Source organism: Geotrypetes seraphini, chromosome 12, assembly GCF_902459505.1.
Source record: "Geotrypetes seraphini chromosome 12, aGeoSer1.1, whole genome shotgun sequence".
Taxonomy (NCBI): domain Eukaryota; kingdom Metazoa; phylum Chordata; class Amphibia; order Gymnophiona; family Dermophiidae; genus Geotrypetes; species Geotrypetes seraphini.
Window position 1 is genome coordinate 45,139,008 of NC_047095.1, and position 25,479 is coordinate 45,164,486.

At 44.6% G+C, this 25,479-nt stretch overlaps 2 protein-coding genes across 8 annotated transcripts in view; one reads left to right on the forward strand and one right to left on the reverse strand.

Annotated features, from left to right (window-relative positions):
- The window catches only part of MIER1 (MIER1 transcriptional regulator), a 133,270-nt gene that overhangs the window by 47,795 nt on the left and 59,996 nt on the right, over positions 1-25,479 (reverse strand). For 6 of the 7 annotated variants that reach the window (XM_033915927.1, XM_033915921.1, XM_033915926.1 and 3 more), the window contains 3 exons: positions 21,409-21,567; positions 15,628-15,760; positions 8,816-8,880 (listed from right to left, as the gene is read on the reverse strand). In XM_033915927.1, the coding sequence (XP_033771818.1) occupies positions 8,816-8,880; positions 15,628-15,760; positions 21,409-21,567 (357 nt within the window). The remainder of the gene's footprint in view (positions 1-8,815; positions 8,881-15,627; positions 15,761-21,408; positions 21,568-25,479) is intronic. The other variant, XM_033915923.1, reaches the window with a different exon arrangement.
- Positions 19,328-25,479, forward strand: part of WDR78 (WD repeat domain 78) — a 187,274-nt gene continuing 181,122 nt past the window's right edge. The window contains exon 1 of the mRNA XM_033915919.1: positions 19,328-19,537. The gene's annotated coding sequence lies outside the window, so the exon portion shown is untranslated. The remainder of the gene's footprint in view (positions 19,538-25,479) is intronic.

Below are 25,479 nucleotides of genomic sequence, written 5' to 3' on the forward strand. Positions count from 1 at the left end.
CACGCCCCGGGCGATACTTGCGAAATTCCCGCAAACGCCCCCGGGCAGCCCCACACCTAGACGCAGGGCGGGCACGGTCCTCAGGCAGACGGGGCACCTTCGAGTCCGTCAGAGTCTGAATCAACTCATCTAATTCCTCTCCAAACAAAAAGACCCCCTAAAGGGAACTTTAGTAAACTTAGCTTTGGACGCAGAATCCGCCGCCCAAGCGCGCAGCCACAAAATACGCCGCGCGGCCATGCCATAGACTTAGCCGAAATCCGCACCAAGTCATAAAGAGCATCTGAGAGGAACGAGGCAGCCATCGCAATCTTCGCTACCTCCTGATCCACTAGAGACCAGTCATCAGACTCCCGATCCAGGACACGCTCAGCCCACCGAAACACGGCGCGAGCGACTAGCTCCCCACAAACAGCCGCCTGGACCCCAAAGGCAGAGACATCAAAATCATACTTAAGAAGAGTCTCTAACGCACGCGCCTCCGAGACCCTAAGAGCAGAACCGTCCATAACAGGCACGGTATGCCGCTTAGGAAGTGCCGAGACCACCGCGTTCCCCATTGGCGAAATTAAGGTAGCCCTACCTCCCTCCGGGACGGGATACCCAAGAGCCAAGGCGCACACCAAACGAAACTGCGCCCATAGGCCACTGCGCCAACACAAAATCCCGCAAATCCTGACGCACAGGAAAAGAGCGGGAACCAGGACAGACCCCCTGAAGCAGAGGGGCCCCCATACGCGGGGTCTCCGGCGGCGCCACTGCAAAAATGCAGCACCAAGGAGACCTGCTACACAGGTCTAAAAGCTCATCCCTCTGAATAAAAAAGCGCACCACGGACGCATCTGCTCTGGAAGACGGGAAACCCGCCGCCCCGCTGCCAACAGGCGTCCCCTCTAGAGGATCCTGGAAGCCCGCCAAAGCAGCCAGGTCCTCAACCAGGCCAACACGCTCCTCCGCCCACCAATTCGCAATCCAAGCCCCCCCGCGGGCGCTTGGATGAGGGAGGAGGAAGAGGGGACGCCAAACGAAAAGAGGGAGGCAAAGCCATAGGGGGCGCGGAGGGAAACCCCCCCCGAAACCCCCCAGGCGCACGTGGGACCCCCAAAAGTCCGCACAAAGAAAGAAAATAAATTGGGGGCAAAAAACCCCTGGGGGTCCCCAGGGACTCCCTGCCCCAGCAGGGGTCCATGCTGAAACCTGCCCCTGTGTTCGCCATACAGGGGGAAGGTCACCTGAGGTTGCAGACAAAATGGAGGGGCCAGACAAAGAAAATGGCGAAGTTCCCGCCAAAAATGCTCCCTCCATGGCCTGTAGCGGCTGAGAAGACTGAACAGTCTCAGCCGCTAAGACAGGCAAGTCGGCATCAGCTGTCAAAAAATCAGCTGAGAGGGAATCCTTCGGGGAATCCCTCCGTGGGCGGTTGTGGAAGACCGGGCTTCCCCACTGCTCCAAGCCGACTCGCGAGGCACCATCGGCGGGGAGCTCTGGGCGCCTGCAGCCGCTGCCGACGGAGCTCCACCACCTCACCGACCCAAACCGCCGAGTTCAGGCCGGCCGCGAGTGCCTCGCGGCTGGACTAAAATTGTGGCCTACTCCCCCGGAGAAGGGCACAATTGCTCCAGACGCGACCTAGCTATAAAAAAGTGCTGGTTACATGAAAAAATACAGTAAAATACAGTTTTCTTAAAGGGAAACAACCCTTCAGACCAGCACTACCTCAGGATTTTTTTTTTTTTTTTTTTTTTTTTTACAGAACAGACTCCACAGGCTCTCGAAGCAATATGCCTTGCTTGACTTAGGGGGCAAGGCTTACTGCTGAGGCTCCTCTAAAAAAATGTGGGGAGGTGGAGGAAGTGGGGGGAGGGACCCCGCTCGTGACCCGCCGGGTTTGACACCCCCGAGGTCGGACGGACCCCCAAACAGGGCCCGACCAAGCTCCGTCCGGCCAAAAACAGGGACAATAAACCCCTAAACAAATTCCAACAGCCCTACCAAGAGAGATGGGTACAGATCACTCAACACCTGCTGGAGACTGAAAGAAGACTGAGGGAAATAGAGAAGGGAGGATAGTATATACTGTCCCAAAGTTTTGTTTTCAGTCTCCACCTGCTGGTCATGATTAGATATATACCCATTCGTAAAGTTAACCTCTACTGGTCTGGAGAGTGCTAAAGAATTGTGAGTTCTCTAGGGGCAAAGAAAGTACCTGCAAATAATATATGTAAACTGCTTTGGTTGTACCGCAAAGGAAGTATAACAAATCCATAACCCTTTATTTTTATTTATCCATCAGGTTTATATCCTGTATTATCCAATTATTATAAATGGAAAACAAACATATATAAAACGCAACAAATCATAAAACACAAAAGACAAAATCAAAGGAAAGCTAAAACATAATAAAAGTAAGTAAAAATTAAATCTAATTCTGGTAACAAAACTTAACAATCATCCACCTCTGAATGAACAAACAGCTTAGCCATAATGAGTCTTCTGTAATATGCCTTTTGAAATAAGTACATCTCCCTCCTTCTCCCCTTCCCTCTCACCAACTCCCAAGTCCAACACCTCTCTTTCTCCTTCCCTTGTACCATCTCTCCCTTCCTCCACTCCATTATCATGTGCAATTTCATCCTCTCCCCTCACATTTCTTCCTTCTTCACCTACTATTACTATTTATAATTTCTACAGCGCAGAAAGGCATATGCAGCGTTTATGTGCATTTAACATGTAACAGATGGTCCCTTCTCAGAAGAGCTTACAATCTAATTTAGACAAATAGGGCATATAGGGGTTGGGGAGTTTTTCACAGACAGAATGCTAAGATGGACATAGGTATCTTATGGTGAGTGGGAGTTAGGAGTTAAAAGAAGCCTCCACAAAGTGAGCTTTGAGCTTGGATTTGAATACTGCTAGAAATGGAATCTGATGTAATGACTTGGGCTGTCTGTTCCAGGCATACGGTGCAGCAAGATAGAAGGGATGGAGTCTGGAAGTGGCAGTGGAGGAGAAGGGTACAGATAGAAGGGACTTACCCGATGAATGGAGTTTGCAGGAGGGAACATAGAGGGAGATAAGTGAGGAGAGATATTGAGAGGTTGCTGAGTGCTTGAGGGGCTGCTGAGTGCATGCACTTGTATGTCAGTAAGAGGAGTTTGAACTGTATTTGGAAATGGATGGGGAGCCAATGAAGTGACTTGAGGAGAGGGGTAATGTGAGTATGGCAGCTCTTGCAGAATATAAGTTCTGCAGCAGAATTTTGGATAGATTGAAGAGGAGAGAGATGGTTGAGCAGAAGACTTGAGAGAAGCAAGTTGCAGTAATCTAAGTGAGAAGTTATGAGAGTGTGGATAAAGGTTTTAGTAGTGTGCTGAGAGAGGAGAGGTCAGATTTTGATAATATTATAGAGGAAGCAGCAACAGGATTTAGTGATTAGTTGGATCTGAGCCGAGAAGGAGAGAGAGAAGTCAAAGATGATTCTGAGGTTGCAAGCAGATAAGACATGGAGGATGAGAGTGTTGTCCACAGAAATAGAGAACTAGGGAAGGAAGAAATGAGTTTAGATGGAAAGATAAGCTCATTCTTTGCTATATTCAGTTTTAGGTGGCAGTGAGATATCCAGGCAGCGATGTCAAACAGGCAGGCTGAGACACGGGCCTGGATTCCTGTAGAGATATCTGGTGTGGAGAGGCAGATTTAGGAGTCATCAGCATAGAGGTGATACTGAAAACCACCCTACTCCTCCCCATATGCCAACAATTTTCCTGCCTCTCATTCCCCTCCCCCCCATGCCACCAACTTTCCTTCCTCTCACCTTACCCCTTACCCCTGTGCCACCAACTTTTCTTCCTCTCACCCCTCCATGTGCCAGCATCTTCCCTTCCTCCCCTCTGAAGAAGGCCTGGTTTAGCGCAAACTGCGCAGAAGCATTAGCAGGGCATGACAGAGACCTTTCTAGTCCCGATCAGAGGGTCTTATATACATGCTAACACATTTAAAACTTTGAAAAAGTCAGGATGATAAACAAAAGACCAGGAAACCAATATATAGCATAGGAAAAAGGGAATTCACTATTTGTGTGAGGTGTTAGGTGGGGCAGGACCATAGAGGAAATCAGGTATAGATATACATAATACACACATAGAGGTATTAAACTGCCTCCATGTTTCTTTCTGTCTCTCTTTGTTCTCTCTGCGTCTTGCAGTTTCACGCCTTGAGCCTCATGGCCTAATTGATAACAAATATGCTTGAGCTGGTTAGTTCTGGAGCATATTTAATTTCACATTCCAATGTTGGGTATAGAAAAAAGAATCTTGAATAGGTTTGAATGCAATATACCGTGTTGTATGTGATGTGGGTGTGTGATGGGATCCCATGCGTGATTATGTGTGTGCATGTATATTAAACATGAGAATTGGTTTTGAAAAACATATTTTATATATTTTAAACCTAAGGAAATTCTGAAAAGTACCACAACTGTACTTTAACCTCTCTGACCTTTAAGCTAAGCAACTCTCTACTCTGTGCTGACATGGACCAAAGACTTTTCAGCAGATGCTGAAAGCAAAAATCCAGGCTGGCTTTACCAGAAAGGCTGTTTGATTTAAGCTTTTTGAGAATGGCAAAAAGTGTATTGGGTATGTTATAATGTTTTATGCATATTCAGAAATTAATGTAAACAAAAATATGATGTGTGAAACTTTTTTCCTATGTCAAAAGGAATTTTCTTTGTTCAAACCTAAGTTCAGCCTCTGTTGGCTGATTGGTTGACAAGTGTGATGTCATACTGCCTTGTGAAAAATATAAAAGGAACGAACCAGTATAGACTCGGAGAGACCATCTGGAGAGGTGCAAATTTCACGTTAGATGGGACTCCATCACACATATTTCTTCTAAGAGTGAGCTTGGCGCAATGTGCAGCACGTGCGCTAATCACCTCCCCTGCTTGCTTCTTTGTGTCATGGTATTGGCAGCAATTCTCACACTGCCTGCTGCTAACCCGGAAGCCTCCCCTCTGCCATAGAGAGACTTCTGGGTTAGCGGCAAGCAGCACGTGGGAATCACTGCCGATACCACGACCCGAAGAAGCCAAAATCATCAAGATTCTGCACAATTGTGCAATTCTGTGGAAATTCTGCATTGTACAGTCAAGCCAGGACTTTTAAGCAGAGTACAAACTATGATATGCTCAGCCATTGATACCCCCTATGGTCTACTGATAAATATTCATATGATAGTGTGAATATGATATTATGCCTTTTCCTCACAAAAACATGGCTAACCTCAGACACTGATCCCAGAATAACGGATGTTTGCCCACAAGGCTACAAAATACAAGTCGTATTTTTTCAGTGACCGCCCCACAATCTTGGAATAATCTCCCTATCTATATAAGAGAAGAAAAGAACTTAGCTAATTTCAAGACTAAGCTTAAAAGTTTCCTTTTCAATGACGTTTTTAGTTAATAAATAACTTTACATTCCTTCTTAACCTTTTATTTTCTTATTTGTGCTTTTATTCCCTCCCTATTGTTGTAATCCTGAAATATAGAATTTGATACAGAATGTAACCCTTTAAATATAGTATTCCTAATGTTTCATGATTGTAAGTTTTTGTAATTATGTAATATTATTTGTCTATGTAATAATTACCCCAAGTTTTTATTTATTCATTATTGTTTGTATATCGCCTAGAATGTAGAATAGGCGATTAATCAAATTGCATAATAAACTTGATAGAGACAAAAAATGAGGACGACTAGCCATCCTGGCCAAAAATACTCTTAAATATAGCGCTACAGGACAAAACCTCCACCCCACACATGAATCTACTCGCCTGCCAATTATCGGGCCCCACACTCAAAGGAACCCTAACCTGTGTACTCTGCTATATAACACCAGGAAAATGGAACATAGCAAAATCAGAATTCGAAGAATTTATACACAGAAACCCCCTCACATCAGCATACAACCTAATCCTAGGTGATCTTAACCTACACCTGGAAGACGAATCTTCCAACCAAACAGAAAACCTTCTCTCATTCCTCAAAACCCTGTCCTACAGAATCCTAGACCCACAAACCACACACGAGAAGGGCCACCAACTTGACATAGCAGCCTTCATGTCCCAACAACCCACCACACCAGAAATTCACACCACAAACAGAACATGGTCACACACCCTCTGGTGTGTACACTTTCAAAATCAATTGGACACAGGGCAAAACCAAACAAAATAACCAAAGCTTAAAATACAAAGCACACAAAAAGATTGATCCACCTAAATTCTGGAACAAAGTAGACACCATGATACAAGATGGAAACCCCAAGGACTTCATTAACCACTGGTGCACCCTAAGTACATCCATCCTCAAAGATATGACAGAACCACAGAAAAAGACCAGAATCTGCAGACGCTCAGATAAATGGTTTGACAACGAACTACTGCAACTCAAACGACAATGCAGACGTCTTGAAAGAGAATGGAGAAAAAACAACCAAGAACACACAAAAACAACCTGGAGAATACTGAACAAACAATACAAACAAAAGCTAAAAGAAAAAAGAAAGGCATACTACACCAATCAGATAGGCATAGAAATCCAAGACACCAAAAAACTTTTCAAACTACTAAAAGAACTCACAGACATCAAACCCTACCTGGCCACCAAAACCGCCCCTCCCCCCACAGCCAATCAACTGGCTGAATTCTTCAGAAACAAAATATCAACAGCCAGAAACACCTTCACCGGGACCCCAAACCACCTCGATGAAATCTTGATACCACCTAAAGAAAACGAGGCCTAAGCAGCAGAGAGAAACTGGTCAGATTTCCCAGACACACAATGGCACGACCCAGACAAACTCTACAAAAAATACAATCATGCAGCCTGCAACCTCAACCAGTGTTCCCCATACCAGTTAAAAGCCGCCAGCACTAGATTCTGCATCCACTTCATGCAGTGGATTAGTTACATGCTCACAGAGGGTCAATTTCCACAAGAAGTCACCGAAATCATCATAACCCCTATTCTGAAAGACCCAAAGGGAGCAACAGATCAGCCATCCAATTATAGACCTATAGCCTCAATACTGCTATATGTCAAACTAATGGACGGCCTCATAGCAAAACTTCTCACCGAATACTTAAAAACCTACATCATTCTTCACCCCTCATAATCAGGCTTCAGAGGCAACTACAGTACAGAAACACTACTAGTCTCTCTCCTAGACACAGCCAAACATTACCTAAGCAAAGGCAAAAAAATGCTACTCATACAACTCGATCTCACAGCGGCATTTGACCTAGTAGATCATAACATCCTACTACAAATACTGGAGGCAATAGGAATCATAGGCAAAGTCTACAATTGGTTTGAAGGATTCCTCCACTCAAGAAGATACAGAATAAAAGCAAACAATGAACAATCAGAATCCTAGAACAACCCTTGCGGAGTCCCCCTAGGCTCCCCACTATCCCCAACACTCTTCAACCTTTACATAGCCACACTTGGCACATGCTTAGACAAACAAGGCATAACGTCATACAGCTACAGACAATATCACCATCCTCCTGCCTTTCGACCAAACCACCCCCTAACACAACGAACTACACATTGCACTAGAAACACTGTTAAAATGGATGAGAGACCACAAATTAAAACTGAACCAAGACAAAACCAAATTCTTACTTCTAGAAAGAAACAAAACCCCAACCATAACAAACCTAGAAATAAATTCCATCACATATCCTTTACAATCCAACCTAAAACTGCTGGGAATAATGATAGACAAAGGCTGCACCATGCAACTTCAAATCAGCAAAACGGTTCAGAAGGCATTCGCAACCATGCGCAACTTAAGACAAGTCCGAAAATACTTCAGCAACGAACAATTCAAACTCATAGTACAAGTACTAATCCTAGGACTCCTGGACTACTGTAACATGCTTTACCTGTCATGCCCCGCCAACATGCTAAAGCAATTACAAACAGTCCAAAATACAGCCCTAAGACTAATATACTCGCTGAAAAAATACAACCACATTACCTCAGCTTTCCAAGACTCACATTGGCTCCCAGTACAAGCACTTATACAACACAAATTCTATTGCACCCTATTCAAAGCCCTAAATGGAAATGGGCCAACCTATCTGAACAACCGCCTAATCAGGAAAAACACATCCAGAACTGAAAGGTATTGGCGGGATAGAAGACATCAATGTAATGTAATGTAATTCCATGAGGCAGGTTCTCCAGAGCAGAAGCATGGACCATGTCGGGTCTAGATATTTTGCATCATTAAAGACTACTATTCAATTTCACATTAAACTTTATTTGTGAACTTTTCCACAGTTGTCTTTTGTTGTTCCATCCCTACTTTTTTTTCCACTTAGAATTCTGACCATACGTTCGGTGATCAATACTCTAGTGATGGTGGAACCCATCAGTCTTGCCTGACTTTTTTTGATGACCCTACAGTGGGTTTTAAAATGGGGATGAACCCCAAAATCTGTGAATGAAGGCTTACAACACTTTAGCACCAATACAAATCAATTCTGATTAAGCTTGAAGCTCTGAAGAACAGGAGGAAGCTATCGAGATATATTTGTTTAAAGATTTTTAAACAAATTGAATAAAAAATATTAAATGAAATTCAGGAAAAAACCATTCTTTTCAATGCCAGTTTATATCCTCAACTTCCATCAATATCAATGCTTCTTACTATTTTAAACATATCTGATACATTTATTTAAATTGGACATTTCAAATAAAATTAATTCTGGCACTGTCAGCTAGGACCCCATGACTTCATACCTTTTTCCAATCTTCTGAGGGAATATAGTCTTCATCTTCTTCTGATTCCTCTTCAATTTCATTGTCTGCAAGAAAATGATAGATTGCATTTTAAACGTAAGTCAGTAAATGAGGTTCAATAAACAAAAATAGTAACATAATATATGATGAAAGACAAAGACCTACATGGTCCATCTACTCTGTCCAATAAAGCAGCCAGAGCTTAACCTACCACTCCATGCATGTTACCCTCCATCATGATCACATATTGGCATCACAAATAGGGCAGTCACACAATCTTGGAAGAATGACTTTATAATGTTCCATCACTCTTAACAGATACATTTCTCAACTAGCTTTCAGAAGTCATATTTCTGACTTCAAGTCAACACAGCAAAAAAAACAAGACGACAACCCAATATTCCAGTGAGAGCAATCCAAATGAAGAAAACAACAAAAAAATGTGGATGAGGATGTTCTAAAAGATAATTTATCACTCTTCACAATAAAAACAAATAAATACAAATACAAGTTGATAGTCCACATGTATTTGTCCTACTGGACCCTGCATAATCTGTGTTTCAGCGAACACGCCTTCCTCAGGAGTCCAGTTGATATAAAAATCTCAGATAAAAAATGTAGACTAAAAACAGTATACATGTCTTTGAACAGGTCACCAAAATGTTGTTTCGTGCTACTCCGTCTGCACAATCAGTCAATTAAGAATAATACAAAATACAGCAATTCGTTTGATTTTTAATTTGAAAAAACACGATCATATTAGTTTATATTATCAAAAGCTCCACTGATTGCTGTTTGAGGCCAGAGTGTTATTCAAATTTGGTTGCATTTGTTTTAAAGTTTTATTTGATCTAGCACCATCTTAATTTTCTTCCCATTTTAGATTTCTTACTATTAAGAAAAACATTCGTAGATCCGGTTGGTTTTATTTTCCTTCAGTAAAAACATGCCGTTATAAAAAATTTTGGGATAGGACCTTGGCATTAGAGAATGACACGGGGAAAAAATCTGTCCCCGTCACTGCACCGTCCCCGGCCCACCATCCTTTGCACCGCCCCGTCACCGCCATTCCCTTCACCGCCCCGTCACTGTCACCGCCATCCCTTTCACCGCCCTGTCACCTCCACTGTCATCCCATTCACCGCCCCGTCCCCATAGCATCCATATAATCCTTAGTACTGCAATATTTAGCTTATTCCTTTCTTATAAATCAAAGTTCCTGCTGCTGAACTAGAGAGATGTTCAACTGGCAGAGCTTTGCTTATAAATTTTTATCAACACAACTAATAATACTACTTTATCCTAAAGCAAAAAATAAATAAATAAATAGATTTTTTTTTTCTACCTTTGTTGTCTGGTTTCTGCTTTCCACATCTTCTCATTCAATTCCTTCCATCCACTGTGTGTCTTCTCTCTGTGTCTTCCATTTACTGTTACTGTGCCTCTCCCTTCACCCCCCCCCCCAATTGGTCTAGCACCCATCTTCTTCCCTCCGCTCCCCCATAGTCTGGCATCTGTCTTCTTCCCTTCCAGTGTCTTCTCCCCACTCTGCCTTCCACATTTCCCTTCAGGGTCTGTTCCTCTCTACCCTCTTTCAATGTCTGTTCTATTCCTTTCCACCACCACCCTTCCATCCCTCCTTTACCATCTGTTCCTTTCTACCACCCTTCTTTCATATCTTCTATCAGCCCCCCCACCACCACTAGCAGCCCTTTATTACTGTGTTCTGTGTTTTTAGATTTGCCATTTGTGTTTTTGCCATTTCTAGTAGCAGACTGTTCCAGGCATCAGTCTTCCTACACTTTTTTCCCTGTAATGTTATGCCATGTCATGACTCTTTTACTGAAGCCCACCAAATATTTGAAAGTTTCCATCGCGTCTCTCCATTCCTTCTATCCATTGGCAAGTATATTTTAAGCTTTTAAAGCCTTTGTGTCACTTTCACTCCCTCCTTCCTTGTGTGAGCTGGGAACACGCGCAATCGCACGGTCCCCGCAGCCCCCACCCGCTCGCTCAACCAGCTTCCTCTCTCCACCTCACCTTAGTTTGCTGGCTTTCTTTTCCGGCAACCCGCACGCTTTCAAAGAGCCGCGCACACACGGCTGCTCAAAGTTCAATCTTCTGTTCTGCTGCAACTTCCTGTTTCCGGTTACGTCAGAGCAGAAGATTGAATACTGAGCAGCCGCGCGTGTGCGGCTCTTTGAAAGTGTGCGGGTCGCCGAAAAAGAAAGCTGGCAAACAAAGATGAGGTGGAGAGAGGAAGCTGGTTAAAGGATCGATCGGGCGGGTGGGTGGGTGGGGGCTGCGGGGACTGCGCGATCCTTGATGCCTCACTGCGGAGACAAGACCATTCACCGCTCCACGGGGCGGTGAATGGCCTTGTCCCCGTCCCTGCAGCAACTGCTATTTTTCATTCCCCATTTTGGCGGGTTACCCGCGGCTAAACGCGGCTAGCCGCGGGTAACCGCCACCGTGTCATTCTTTACTTGGCATTCAAAGCAGGAGCAATGAATTCATGTTTGAATGCTCTCATTTCCCCATCCCTTACCTATTATCAATTTCGGAAAGATCTTAAAACTTATCTATTTAAACAATACAAAATACAATAATGATTTTATTCTTAAATTTGTTATCATAGTCAGTTTCTATTATCTTATAATGATTCGTTTAGACAATTCTACAGACTATTTTTATTTTAGTATTGTGTAATTACTATCTTTTATAGTTTTTATAGGGCTCTATTTTGCTATTTAGTATTTTATTCTGAACTGTGTCATTTTCATTTATAATAATTGTTATATGGCTTTGTATTTCTAATTGCCTAGTGTAATTATTATTGTGTAAACCGCCATGAACTGATGGTTTGGCGGTATATAAAAATAAACTATTATTATTTGTGTCTTGCTACTAATTTGAAAATTTGTGTTCCAAGATGACCTTTGCATTCAGGCAATCAGGTCTTTGTCCCAGATTTCAAGCAATGTATAGAGTATCAATTTTTATGGTGGTGGGATCTCAGTTATGGAATGCACTTCTAAGGAATATAAGTACAGTCAAACCTCGGTTTGCGAGTGTTTTGCCGAGCAAAACATTTTTGCAAAACTTGTCTCGCAAACCGAGTATTGACTTGATTTGCTAGCACCCCCCCCCCCCCCCCCCCCGAGAACCAGCATTGCTCCCCCCGCTCGCAAATGCCCCCCTCACTCGAACCGGCACCCCCCGCCCGAACAACTTGAAACTTACCCCCCATCTGGCACCAGCACACAGCCCACAGGACGTGCCGGTGCCGCTTGAAGAACTTCCTACCTCTGTCGGGCCTTGAGCATGCGCAGATGCATGCTCAAGGCCCGGCAGAGGAAGTTCTTCAAGCGGCACCGGCACATTCTGTGGGCTGCGTGCCGGTGCCAGACTGGGGGGGGGAATAAGTTTCAAGTTGTTTGGGCGGGGGGTGCTGGTTCACGCGGGGGGGGGAGGGGGAGCAGCACCGCTGGCCTTGGGGAAGGGGTGGGGGGTGGGAACGTATCATGCGAGTTTCCATTATTTCCTATGGGAAAACTCGCTTTGATATACGAGTATTTTGGTTTACGAGCATGCTTCTGGAACGAATTATGCTCGTAAAGCAAGGTTCCACTGTATCTGAATCTCTGAATGAATTTAGAAAATCTATGAGAAACATATGAGGGGCGTTAAATAATTTATCTACCTTAGTAGGAAAGAAAGTAGCAAGCGTGTTCAAACAAGTCTGCATGTTGCAACATGTCTCAATGTTACTCATGCACAGTTGTGGCCCAGTGCAAGTAACATTCCAAGAGTCAGGATGTTCCATGTTCCATGTCTGCAGTATATGATGAGTCTGCCCCATCATCCTACAAAGTAAAATTTTGGAGCAAGCAGTTTAAGTGGGGTAGAGAGTCCATTGAAGATGATCCTCACACTAGATGGCCTGTGGAAGCAACTTTTACAGAAATGTGCAAGAAAGTTGTGGATTTAATTTTGTCAGACAGACAAATGATGATGAAGAAATGGGCATCTCGGTAGGTACAGTTTGGAAAATAATTCACAAAAAGTTGGGTATGTCCATGGTTAGTGCAAGATGAGTTCCAAGAATGCTGACGCCATGAGGCTCCAGTACTGTCAGGAGAACTTGGAAAATGGAGTCAATGCAGTGGAAGCACACGTTATCCCCCCCACCCCAAAAAAGTTCAAGACAGAAAAATCTGCAGGCAAAGTTATGGAATCTGTATTCTGGGATGAAGGACTTTTGTTTCTGGAGTTCATGCCACACAAGACAACCATAACCGGGGAGAGTTACGCCAACTCAATGATTGCTTTGCAGGAGTCAATCAAGGAGAAAAGATGAGGAAACCTCACAGTAAGCAATCAAAATTCCATCCCAGACTGTGGCTGTAATGGGACATCACTGATTCCTGTGTTGGTCATCATTAGCCTACAGAGTTCTTTCATGAGTAGGAAGAGGAAATGAGATACTGATGAAAATGGCATAACATGGATACAGTTGAATGGACTACTTCAAAAACAACCCAATTAAGACAGGTCTATAGTTGGCTGCTTGGATTACATTTGAATGGGAGCACAATTTTAACAGATGTATTGAAAACATTTTCTGAGTAAATAGAAAAAAATATTAACTATTTGGTTAGCTAATCTGCAGAAATGTACTTTGAAAATCATAAAAATTAAAAGTAATCAAATTTCAGAATATGACATTCACACTATTCAGCAAGAATAAGAAATCATTCAGTACTCTTAATTCAATTTAGTTCATAGGCAGCAGAATAGAGTGGGCCACTAGAATCATGGCCTGACCAATATTTTGCCCAATACAGCAACTAGAAAAGCTGGGGATGGGGCTTAAGATTAGATGGACCAATGAAACTAGCTAAAAAAGTATTCTACTGCACACCCAACAGTCACTGCCAAGAGCCAACTATAAGCAGAATTTGAATGTCAGCTTGTACAGAAAATCAGCAGCTTACAATAATGATCAATATCAGGAAACCTCCATGATCGCTTAATAATCAAACACATGACCTCAATAAAAATTCCCTTGCCTTGTTGTACTGTTTTGATTTGGGATATAATAGCCATGTTTAAATGTGCTGGCAGACCTTACATAACCAGAAAAAAAAGGTAAACTTATAGCCCAATAGCTGAGGGTCACAATTCCCATCTAAACATTTTATTTAACATCTGTGAAATGCACAATGCTGGAAAATGTTAGCAGAACTACAAACATAGCACATAATCTGGCTATAGCAAAAGTATCAATTAGACTAAGGGTTCTGGACACATCCATCCAAGTCAGGTTTTCAAGATGCCCACAATGAATATGCCCGAGATAAATTTCTATTGTATATAAATCTCTCTCATGCATATGCACTGAGATGTCATGAAACCAAACTTACTTGGTGTCCCCGCAAGGACTAGGTTGAGAACCCTTGGTTTAGACCAGGGGTGCCCAATACGTCGATCGCAATCGACCAGTAGCTCAGCAAGGCAAAGTGAGTCGATTGCGGAGCCCATCCCGGGCTCCGTGATAGACTTGTGTTACCGTCCTGATCTACGGGCCGATCAGCCTTACTCTCCAGAGTTCTCCCTAGGGCCTTTTAGCTGGGCGGTCCGCCCAGCTGTCATCTGCGGCTGCTGAACATTAATAAAAACCGGCTTGGAGATTTCAGTCCGTAGCGAACTTATGCTCCGGGCTCTAACATGTGCGTGCCGGCTTCTCTTCTCTTCCCTCCGAAACCGGAAGTTATGTCCGGGGGGGGGGGAAAGAAGGGAAGCCGGCACGCACATGTTGAGAGCCCTGAAGCAAGCGCTACGGGCTAATGCGGGAGACAGGTTAGTGAAGCATTTGTTCTTCTTCCTGCCGGGTCCTGCCTACTTTCTGTTTCCGCGAAGGCAGGACCCGGCAGCATTTCCCCCAATAGGTTGATCACGATCTTGGGCTGATCAGCCTTCCTCTTCCCGACGGCAGAATTGACGTCGGGAGAGGAATGCTGGTTGGCCGAAGCAGTGAGAGCTTGGGGCCTGTTATTGGTGGCGTTTGGGTCCTGGTCCCCGATGGCAATGGCAGTGGCTTGGGGGAGGACAGGGAGAAAGAAAGAAAAAGGGCAGGCAGGGAGACAGAAGGAAAGAAGAGAAACAGAAAAAAAAAGAAAGGGAGGCAGAGAGAAAGAAAGGGCAGGGAAGAGGAAGGAAAAGTTGGGGGAAGGAATGAGGTCTGGAGGAGAGGAAGCATACAGGCTAAAAGAAGGGAAGAAAGATTGGATGCACAGTCAGAAGAAGAAAGTGCAACCAGAGACTCATGAAATCACCAGACAAGGTAGGAAAAATGATTTTATTTTAAATTTAGTGATCAAAATGTGTCTGAATTTATATCTGCTGTCTATATTTTACACTAAGGTCCCCTTTTACTAAAGCGCAATAGAGGTTTTTAGCGCAGGGAGCCTATGAGTGTCGAGAGCAGCGCTGAGCATTCAGCGCAGCTCCCTGCGCTAAAAACTGCTATCGTGGTTTAGTAAAAAGGGAGGGGGGTATATGTGTCTATTTTTGTAAGGTTGTTACTGAGGTGATAGTGCATAGAGTCATCTGCTTTGACCTCTTTGAAAAACCCTGGAATAGGAATGATAATTAACATTTTCTATGCGTACAGTGTGCTTTGTGGTTTTTTTTTTAAAATTTTATTGTTGGTAGATCATTTTGACTTGGTCATTTAAAAAGTAGCTCGCAAGCCCAAAAAGTGTGGGCACCCCTGGTTTAGACATTTTATTAAGCTTACATACACATACTTGCATCAAAATATTTACATCGACGTGGCCGGATTATCTCTGGTACACCTTGAGAGGCAACAGACTGTGATGGGTCATCATTGGAAGATTGTGTTTCATCTTCCTGTCCTGATGAGTCCTTAACAGTTTCTTCCTGCAATATGTTAAATCAGAGATAAGCCACTTATGACATCTGTAGTTCTTGCTTTAGAATCTACATTTGAGCTTACAATTAATAATAGTGTTCTCACTAGCCTAAACTAGGAGTGAATAAAATGTATCCATGACATAGCTGGACAAAAGAAAATCAGATTTTAACCACAAGAATTTTGGAAATACCACACACAAAAATAAGAATGTACTCCTGAAATCAAATACAAAGGGTCAATGGATGCCTCATGTGTATTTGATTTTCACTGCACATTCATTCAGAAGTATATATGTTATCAGAAAGCAGGCACACCGGATAAATAACAAAGCCTAGTTAATGTCCAAACATGACCAAAAGGGATTTAACCATTTTAGTTTCCTACAAACAGATAATACAACTTAAAAAAAAGTTATACGTGAGAATTACAAATTTTTTTAATGATATACTTGTTTAATTGAAACCAGTCTTTTATTGTGACATAGAAAGTATAATTAAACAATTACTGTATATTCTCGAATATAAACCAAGGTTTTGGGGTTTGAAAAATGGCCCCAAAATGGGGGTCTCAGTTTATATTTGAGTCTACACTTGAGTGCTTCTCTAACTACTACAGTTTTAAAAACTATCAAAATTTAAACTTTCGGGGGGTCTGGCTATGGGAAATAGAGTCCAACATGCAGGCAGTTGATTCCTCCCAGCAGCGACTGCGGCAGTTCTCCATTCTGTTTGCCAGCCGCCGGGAGAGAGAAGTCAGCGGTGCATCCGGACTTCGTCCCAGTCCTGCTAAACTGTCTGCCAATAATGAAGCCAGACGCCATGGGGGCATTCCCTTGTGCAAAATTGTTATAGTCTCTGCTGGGCTTGATCCCGCCCCTCTAAATCAGGAAGTAACTTCAGAGGGGGGCGGGATCGAGACCGGCAAGGCCTATAGCAATTTGACAAAAGGGAAGAACCTCGTAGCATCTGCCTTCATTATTGTCAGACGGTTTAGCGGGATCAGACTTAAGGCAGGACTGCTCGCAATCTGGATGCACCGCTTACTCCTCACTCTCCTCTCCTCCCTGCAGCTGGCAAACAGCATGGAGAACTACCATGACTGCCAGGAGATATCAGCTGCCTGCCTGCATGTCGGGCGTGCCCCTGACCCACGATTTCATTCCCCAGAGCCCCAGGTAGATAGTATTGGAAGAAGAAATGAAAAAGGTGATGGGGAGAGATCTTGGATGGAGGTGGAATGAGAGAGAGAGAGCTGAGGTGTTGGAAGAATGACAGGAGAGGGTTAGTATCAGCCTCAGCATTTTCAGTTGACCTATACAATGTCAGCAGAGGCCTATGGGACATTATGTCAATCTGACTCTGGAATGTTGACGCAGATAGATCCTAAATGCTCCTGCACAGAATTCACATACATTAAGAGAGGCATAATAAAAAAAAAGTCCCTTTTTGGCCTAAGGCCTTAAACGTTGAAAGCAGACGCAGGGAAAGTGTCCATAACCAAAACAAACGTCCTTGTTTTGATAATGGCCTGCCTCTACATTCATCTGTTTAAACGCCCAGACCACCACTACGTCTACACTTGTACCCAAATGACATCTACACTTATATCCCATAATGAACCAAAAAAATGCCTAAAACCCAAATGTCCAACACAAGGCCTAAAAGCTGGAGTCTGTAACCGGTGTCTGTCAAAAACAACACCGGTTACAGAATCCACCCCTACCCCCCCCCCACGACATCGGGGCAGGAGGGAACCCAAGCCCTCCTGCCCCGCGATCCCTAACCCCCCCCCCCCCCCCGATTACGGTCGGGCAGGAGGGAACCCAAGCCTTCCTGCCCCAGGCACCTGCGGCACCCTGCGACAACATCGGGCCAGGAGGGAGCCCAAGCCCTCCTGCCCCGCGGGCCCCCCGCACACACAATTACGATTAGGCCAGGAGGGAGCCCAAGCCCTCCTGACCTCTCGCCCCCCACCTCCCTACTCGATTAGGCAGGAGGGAGCCCAACCCCTCCTGCCCTCGACACAACCCCTCTCCCCCCAACATCTGTCCCCCCAAACCCCTGATCACCCCCCCCCGCACCCCTTCCTCGTACCTCAAATCGTTGGCCGGACGGACGGGTGCCAAGCCCGTCTGTCCGGCAGGCCAGCCAGCTCCAGAATGGGGCTGGATTGGCCCAGGTGGCTGAAACCCCGCCCACAGGTGGGGCCTGAGGCACCTGGGCCAATCAGAATAGGCCAGGGAGCCTTAGGCTCCTCCTGTGGGCGGGGCCTTAAGCACATGGGCCGGGTTGGGTTCGGGGGGGGGGGCGGATATTGGGAGGAGGGGGGTTGTGTCGAGGGCAAGGAGGGCCTGGGATCCCTCCTGCCCGTATTGAAGTGGGGGGTGGGGGATGGGGGGACCGCCTGGTTAGGAGGGGCTGGGCTCCCCTGCCTGTTCGTGTAGGGGGTGGGAGCTTGGGCTCCCTCCTGGTCTGATCGTAATTGGGGGGGCCCACGGGGCAGGAGGGCTTGGGCTCCCTCCTGCCCCGAACGTAATTGGCTGGGGGGAGGGGGGTTGCGGATCGCTGGGGCCAGGAGGGCTTGGGTTCTCTCTTGCCCCGATATTGTCGGGGGGGGGGGGGGGAAGGGGGTGATGTATCGCAGCAGGAGTGATTGGCCATCTCCCCTGCCGCGATCACTCCTCTACCCGAACTGCCACAACCCGCGACAGGAGAGACTGGGCATCTCTCCTGCCGCGGGTCACGGCAGTTCGGGTAGAGGGGTGATCGCATCGCGGTAGGGGAGATGAGGCATCTTTCCTGCCACGATGGTTGCGGTGGGTGGGTGGGTAGGTTGCCGGGCCACTGAACTGATCGCGCCAGCGGCCATCAGCTCAGCGGCCCCTTTTTCGGCACTTAGACCTGCTTTGACTTCGTCTAAGTCAAAAAGGTATAAGTGCCGACTAGGCATCCTAAGGTTTTGGTTATACCTGCTGTACGCCTAGGTGTAGGTCGGCCCATCTCCCGCCCACCGCCCGCCCTTTCCCTCCTCTAAACACACCTCTTTTCTCTCTGTGCGTTTAGTGGCAGGGGAAAGGCCTAAGCTGGTTTTAGATACGTCTAAAACCAGCTTTGGTTATGGGTACTTGGACGATCAGGCTTTTTGATCGTCCAAGTAGCCATTTAGGACATTTTTTAGACTTATTTTTTTTTTATGATGAACCCCTAAGCATCCAGCCAGAGTGGATTGTTTATCAAGAAGATATGCTACTTGAATGGGACAAAGAAGCCAGAGACTAATCCCATCTATCATGCCTGGAAGTATCACATCTTCCTTATAAATTAAACTAACAATTGTTTCAAACAGTTTACAAATTATAAACAGAATGATACTGGGAAATACAATAGTTTCTATTTTAAAATAAGACTCCAACCTATAAAAGCCTCCTCTCTGCAACCCCCCCCCCCCTCTCTCTCTCTCTCTTTCCTCTGGACTCTGTAAGGCAGGTAAACTGTCTTTTCTCTCTCATTAGTTGTAATGCTTGATGTATCTTTATAAATTCTGCTTTTCTGTGATATTAAGCCTATTTCTGCACAATATACTGTATATTCTTTATGCAAGCACTCTTAGCTGTCTTTGTCATTAATTTTACTGCCTACTGAATCGTCAACGAGGGTATCAAACCTGGGACCTAGAGGATTGTAAGGCCGCTTCAACATTACCCCTCCAAAATCTTATATTTTGGAGGCTAAACCTTACATTTTGGGGGCTCATCTCGGTTCCTCATGAAGATTTTCACCTGGGTAAGTAGATTTCAAATTTTTCTTGTATACACTGTGCAATAGGTAGGATTATAGGCTGCATAGATAAGGTGAGAGATGGTATTTTACACTCAAAAGTCCTTGTGCAGTTTTGATTGATGATTGAATATAGACAGAGTGAGATAGGAATTGAAAGACCTTGGGAAACCCTTAGACTGGATGACACACTGGTGAAAAGTTCCAGTAATACTGTGGGTTTTATACTTGGTGAGATTTTACTTATCGATAGGTTTTGTATTTTTGGTTTTATAGACAGAGTGAGATAGGAATCAAAAGACTTTGGGCAACCCTTAAATTGTGTTTTAGAGTGGATGACATTTGTTAAAAGTTCCAGTAACACCTGTGTACTGCATTTTATGATTTGCTATTATAAGCTTGTCAGAGTGTTGCTTAAAAGAAAATTTGGTTTAATATTTGAGTTGCTCTGAAGAAAAGCATGGTCCGAAGTTAAAACAATCACTCAATTAAGACACCACATCTGTACTAACAACTTTAATTTTTTTTTAATTTTTTTTTTTACTTTGTGCTTTTAATTCTTTTTTCTGTCAAGAGTGAAAATAAAGGGGGAAAAAGAAAAAGAAAAGATCTGGAAGGGAGGGCTGGGAGGGAGAGAAGGAAGAGTTAGCAAAAAATCTGGAGAATAATAGGATGAGGGAAATGGAAAGATGTAAGTAGAAGCAGATAGAGATGTGGAAAAATAAATAGAGGAAAAGGTTAAAGTCAGAGATGGATGTAGGAGAGAAAGTGAAGACAGGAAGGAGAGAAGAGGCAGATAAACTGCAGTCCCTGGAAAGAAAATTAAAAGATAGAAGAAAGCAGAAACTAGAATAAACATGAATAAAATAGCCAGACAAAGGTAGAAAAAAAAAAAAGAATTTTATTTTTAATTTCATGAACCGAAAATGCAGTTTTACTGTAAATTTACACTGTTTTCTTTTTATATTCCAAAGCGTAGAGTGCTGTTTCTCTTTCTCTGGTGTTGAGCTACATATCTTACCAATCTTGAGGTTTAAGTTTGATTTTTGTCTATATTTATTTAAGTTTGTGGTTGCTTATAATTTCATTTTCCTATCTAGGGTCCTTTGCCCAGATTCACTAATCTTCCTTTCCATGTCCGATCCATGGACGATTACAGGCAGGCTGACAAATTCACTAAAGGCTTGCATGCAAATGGGGGTGATCGTTGGCATGCCCCCCAACGACCGCACAGATCACTGGAGAGCGATCCTTGAGCATGCGCAGACCATCTTCCTTGACTGTAGATGGTCTGCGCATGCGCTGGCCCTTCATGTCTGGCAGAGCTTTTTTACTTACTATTTTTTTCACTTTGCGAGCCCATGGTTTTAAGCTGCTTTAAACCCACAGGTTAAAACCACGGGCTCACAATGCGGAGAAGGGAAGGCGAGTCAGGGCAGAAAGGCAGGAGAAGTTGGCAGAGAGCAGGAAAGGTTGTGAGCAACTTGTCCCCACCAGTCGCTTCTTTTTGGATTGGCCAGCCCAGTCGGTGTTCCTGGAAAAGTTTAGTAAATCACGTCCTTCCTACTTTGCATGCCATTTACACCCATTTGCATGCGCAGATCGGAATGGGATTGGTGCCTCGGAAACCGAGCTTGCCTCGATATACGAACGCCTCCCCCCCCCTGTGATCCGGCATCCCCCAAGCACCCATCCACCCACCTGAACACATCGCTTACCCTCCATCTGGCACCTGGCACCAACACACAGGACATGCCGGTGCCCGAAGATCTGCCGTCCTTTTTGCTAGGCCTTGAGCATCTGTGCATGCTCAAGGCCTTTGAGTTCCCGCTCTCTCCGCATTTCATTTCTTCAAATTAACGTGTGAATATACATACCTTGTTTTCCGCACTACAACCACTGTTCTCATCGTTATCCACATCATCATCATCTTCTTCATCCTCTTCTTCATCCTCCTCCTCCTCCTCTCCAGGAAGAGGAACTGTACTGCCATAGCCATAAAGGCTAAGAAGTTCATGGATTGGCATCTCACCTTCCTTAAATAATAAAAAATTAATTTTCAAATACCAAAATTTTGATCAATATGCAACATGATTTTCATTGTTCTGCAGAAAACCCTGCCTAGAAATAAAATTGAACTTAGCCTGATCAGAGTAACATGAGACCTATCAGTCTCTTTGTTAACTAACACAACAGGCTGAAAAATATCAACTAAGTGTAAGAATATGGATATATCCACCTAATTTAGGGCCATGTTTACTAACGCACACTAAGCTATTTAAGTGCTGTATAGCTCATAGAAATAAAATGGCTACAGCATGTACTACGTTTTGGTAAACATGGCCCTTTGTTCTCAAAGTTAGTTGCTCACCCTTGCTGGTTTAAAGATTTCTAAACTAAAATGCCTTCTTAAGGGTGTGTACATTGCTGAATGTCAGGCAACAAATTCTTAAGAGAAATTGTTTCAGAAATGTTAATTTTTTCATAATGGAAGATTAGGTTTATACCTTCAATAATCTTCTATTAGTCCCCGTATTCCATACGCTAGGTATTCAATCCCAACCCGCAATCCAGAATTTGCAGAAATCCACAAACTTTCTCTGAGCACATGCTCCACCCCCTTAGCCTGAGCCAGGAAACATATCCAGTTATGTCCCAAAGCCAAGCAACATACCTGAACAAATCCATGACAAGGGAGTATGGGGGAGGATCCTCAGCAATATAAGTAATTTTTGAACTTTACATTAGTGATTTCTATTCCGCCAATGTCTTGCGGATTACATCAAAGTTATCAAGAATTACATCAAAGTTATCAAGAATTGATTTGTTCTGCAAAATATTAACAAGCGATAAATAAGCACAAAGGCAACTCAGAAAAACATTGAGGAACAATGTAGAACTAACCTGCTGTGTGCAATGAGAACTCAAAGAAAGGCCTTTGGTAATGCGTATACTCAGAAAACATTTCACTATCTGACAACTGGCTGGAAAGTATTCAAGTCTGTAAAGAGAATCAGCAAGGCAGCAAGAAGTAGGTTATTCTAAACAACCGAGTGTACACAGAAAGGGCGGGTCGTATGGAATCCTACAGGGAAAGAAGATTACTGAAGGTATAAACCTTATCTTCCATTCTGTTACATCCCTTCCAGATTCCATATGCTAGGTGACATACCAAAGCAACAGTAACATCTAGGGAGGGACAGAAGAGCCTGCCCTCAACACTAAGGTCCCAAAAGTCGCAGCAGAACGAGCAAAACCGGGTAAAAGTATGAAGAGAGGACCAAGTAACCACCCCACAAAGTTCATCAGGATGAAAAGCACGAGACACTGCCCATGACACAGCCACACTTCCAGACAAGTGGGCATTAAACGAAATTGGCGACTGCTAGCTGCGGGCAATGGAAGTCACAGAAATGGCCATTCAAATCCATCGAGTGATTGAAGCTTTGGCCGCCAACCAACCCCAGCGAGGTGCAGCAGTCAGGACAAATAGGCGATCAGACAACCAGGAATCATTAGTTCCATCCAAACAGTGGAGCAAGACTCTCCTGACAGCCAACTGGCGCAAGATTCAATTCTTTTGCTCTGAGCCTGTGGAAAGAAACGCAGAATAAACAAACTTCCTGGTTGATGTGGAAGAAAGAAACTGCCTTCGGCAGAAAGGAACGGAGAAAACTCCCACCGCTGTTCCAGACTGGAGAGTGAGTAGCGCCAGATGAATTGCCTGAAGTTCCAGACGATTGATCAACCAACATTTCAGACCAGGAGTCCACTGCCCCTGAATGGAGCAGTCCCCATAGTGAGCCCGCAACCCAACAGGCTGGCATCCATCAGAAGAGTCATTCATTCGGATATCCGAAGCAGCCAGCCTTAGCAGCCAGCTTCCCCCTGAAGCCACAAGCTCAAGTCGCTGCTAGCTGGCACCGTCCAGGGGAGCAGCATTTGAAGGGGACAATTCTGTGGAGACCACCAAGATAGGAGGGTCTCCTGTAAAAGGTGCATGGACATTCTGGCCCAAGGAATCGCCTCCAATGAGGTAGCCAGAGACCCCAGAACCTGCAGATAAAACCAGGTCGAGGGAGCTGAATGGTCCAGGAGAATTTGCTGAAGGTTCTGCATGCTTCGAAAAGAAATACACAACCATGTCTGAAGACGAAGAGAAGGCCCAGAAACTCCAGGGACTGTGAGGATGTCAAGAGCCTCTTCCTGAACTTATATCTGCAGCAAAGACACTAATGTCTCCACTGCTCTTTCATACTCCTGATGAGAGAGAGCCTGGATCAACCAGTTGTCCCAGGAAGGGTGGTTTTGGACCCCACTACTAGCAGAAAGCCACCACAACTATCATTAGTTTGGTGAAAGTGCGAGGTGTCACGAGGTCAAAGGGCAAATCTGCAAATTGGAAATGCTGTTGCAGAACACAGAATATGCAGAAACCGGCGATGTGCCAGGTAGAGCAAAATTTGGAGGAAAACCTCTGAGATCCAAGGACACTAGAAACTCTCCTGGAGAGACAGCAGCTATCACTATGTACCTTGTTGACAGTCGGAAAAAAAGGAATTTAAAAGAAGAGGGTGGCCGACTTTAGATTCAGAATGGGTCTCCAATCCTCCAAGCCTTTCTGGTACGATGAAGTATAAGGAGTATCCGTCTAAGCCCAAATTGTGTTCTGGAACAGGTTCCACCATCCCAATGTCTAAGAGGCGTTGCAGAGTATCACAGACCCTGGATTCTAGTCTGGTCAACTTGCCGGAGTCCAGAAACAAAGCCAGAGGTGGGCAAAGGAGGACTAACTAGTGTCCAATGAATGTCGAATCTACTCCTGATGAAACTGAGAAGTCAGCCTTTGAGATGAGGAAGTCACGCCCAATCCCTTGCGCCATCAGGACTTTTTAGGCGCAGCCACTGCACAGGAACCTGAGGATGCCTGGGATTGGAAATGTTGTTAACATGGGCATAGTCCTGGGAATGTCTCTGGAAGGAAAAACATGTGGGAGAAACGAAGAGCAGTATGACCCCCTCCTGACATCCTGCAAAACTTGTTCACAGGAAGAGACTTAGAACGGCACTCAGCAACACCTGTGTAGAGGTCATCCAGACCTTTACAAAGAAGCTAGCCCTTGAAAGGACATCCGCTGAAGGTGATCCTTGAGGCAGCGTCCCTACAGAGTCCAGTGCGCAGACACTGCACCAGCAGAGAATGTACTAAGAACTCAAAAGAGATCATAAAGGGCATCCAGCACTTAATCCATACCATCCATCACCAGTGGAGGACAGGCATGCACCTCCAGAGATCGCATTGCGCAGGCCGGAAAGCCAGGAACATGCTATAAAGGAAGCAGCCACTGCTGCTTGGATACCTAAAGATGCTATCAGAAAAGAAAAGAACATTTTGTAATATAATATCAAGTTTTATTAGGATTTTATATACCGCCTTATCAAAGTTATCTAAGCGGTTTTACAATCAGGTACTCAAGCATTTTCCCTATCTGTCCCGGTGGGCTCACAATCTATCTGCGATCCTGAGAGTCCTTAAACCTCACTCCCCCATCACTAGGGAGGGCTGCGCACTGGATAACCTGCACCTTGGTAGAATTTACCTCAGGCTGTTCAAACCTGCCAAAAATCAGGATTCAGGTAATAAAGCTTACACATAGCTTTAAGGTCAGAAAGAGCTTTCTGGGGAATCACATTGTTCAGAAACCAGACCAAGGAGCTGTGAACTGAATGGAACATAAGAACATAAGCAATGCCTCTGCTGGGTCAGACCTGGGGTCCATCAGTTTTGCTTGCACAAATGTTCTAAGGCAGTGCAGATATCTTTTAGCTGCCACTGTGATATACCCAATTAACTCAGATCACCTAGTAAGTATAAGAACATAAGCAGTGCCTCTGCTGGGTCAGACCAGAGGTCCATCATGCCCAGCAGTCCGCTCACGCGGTGGCCC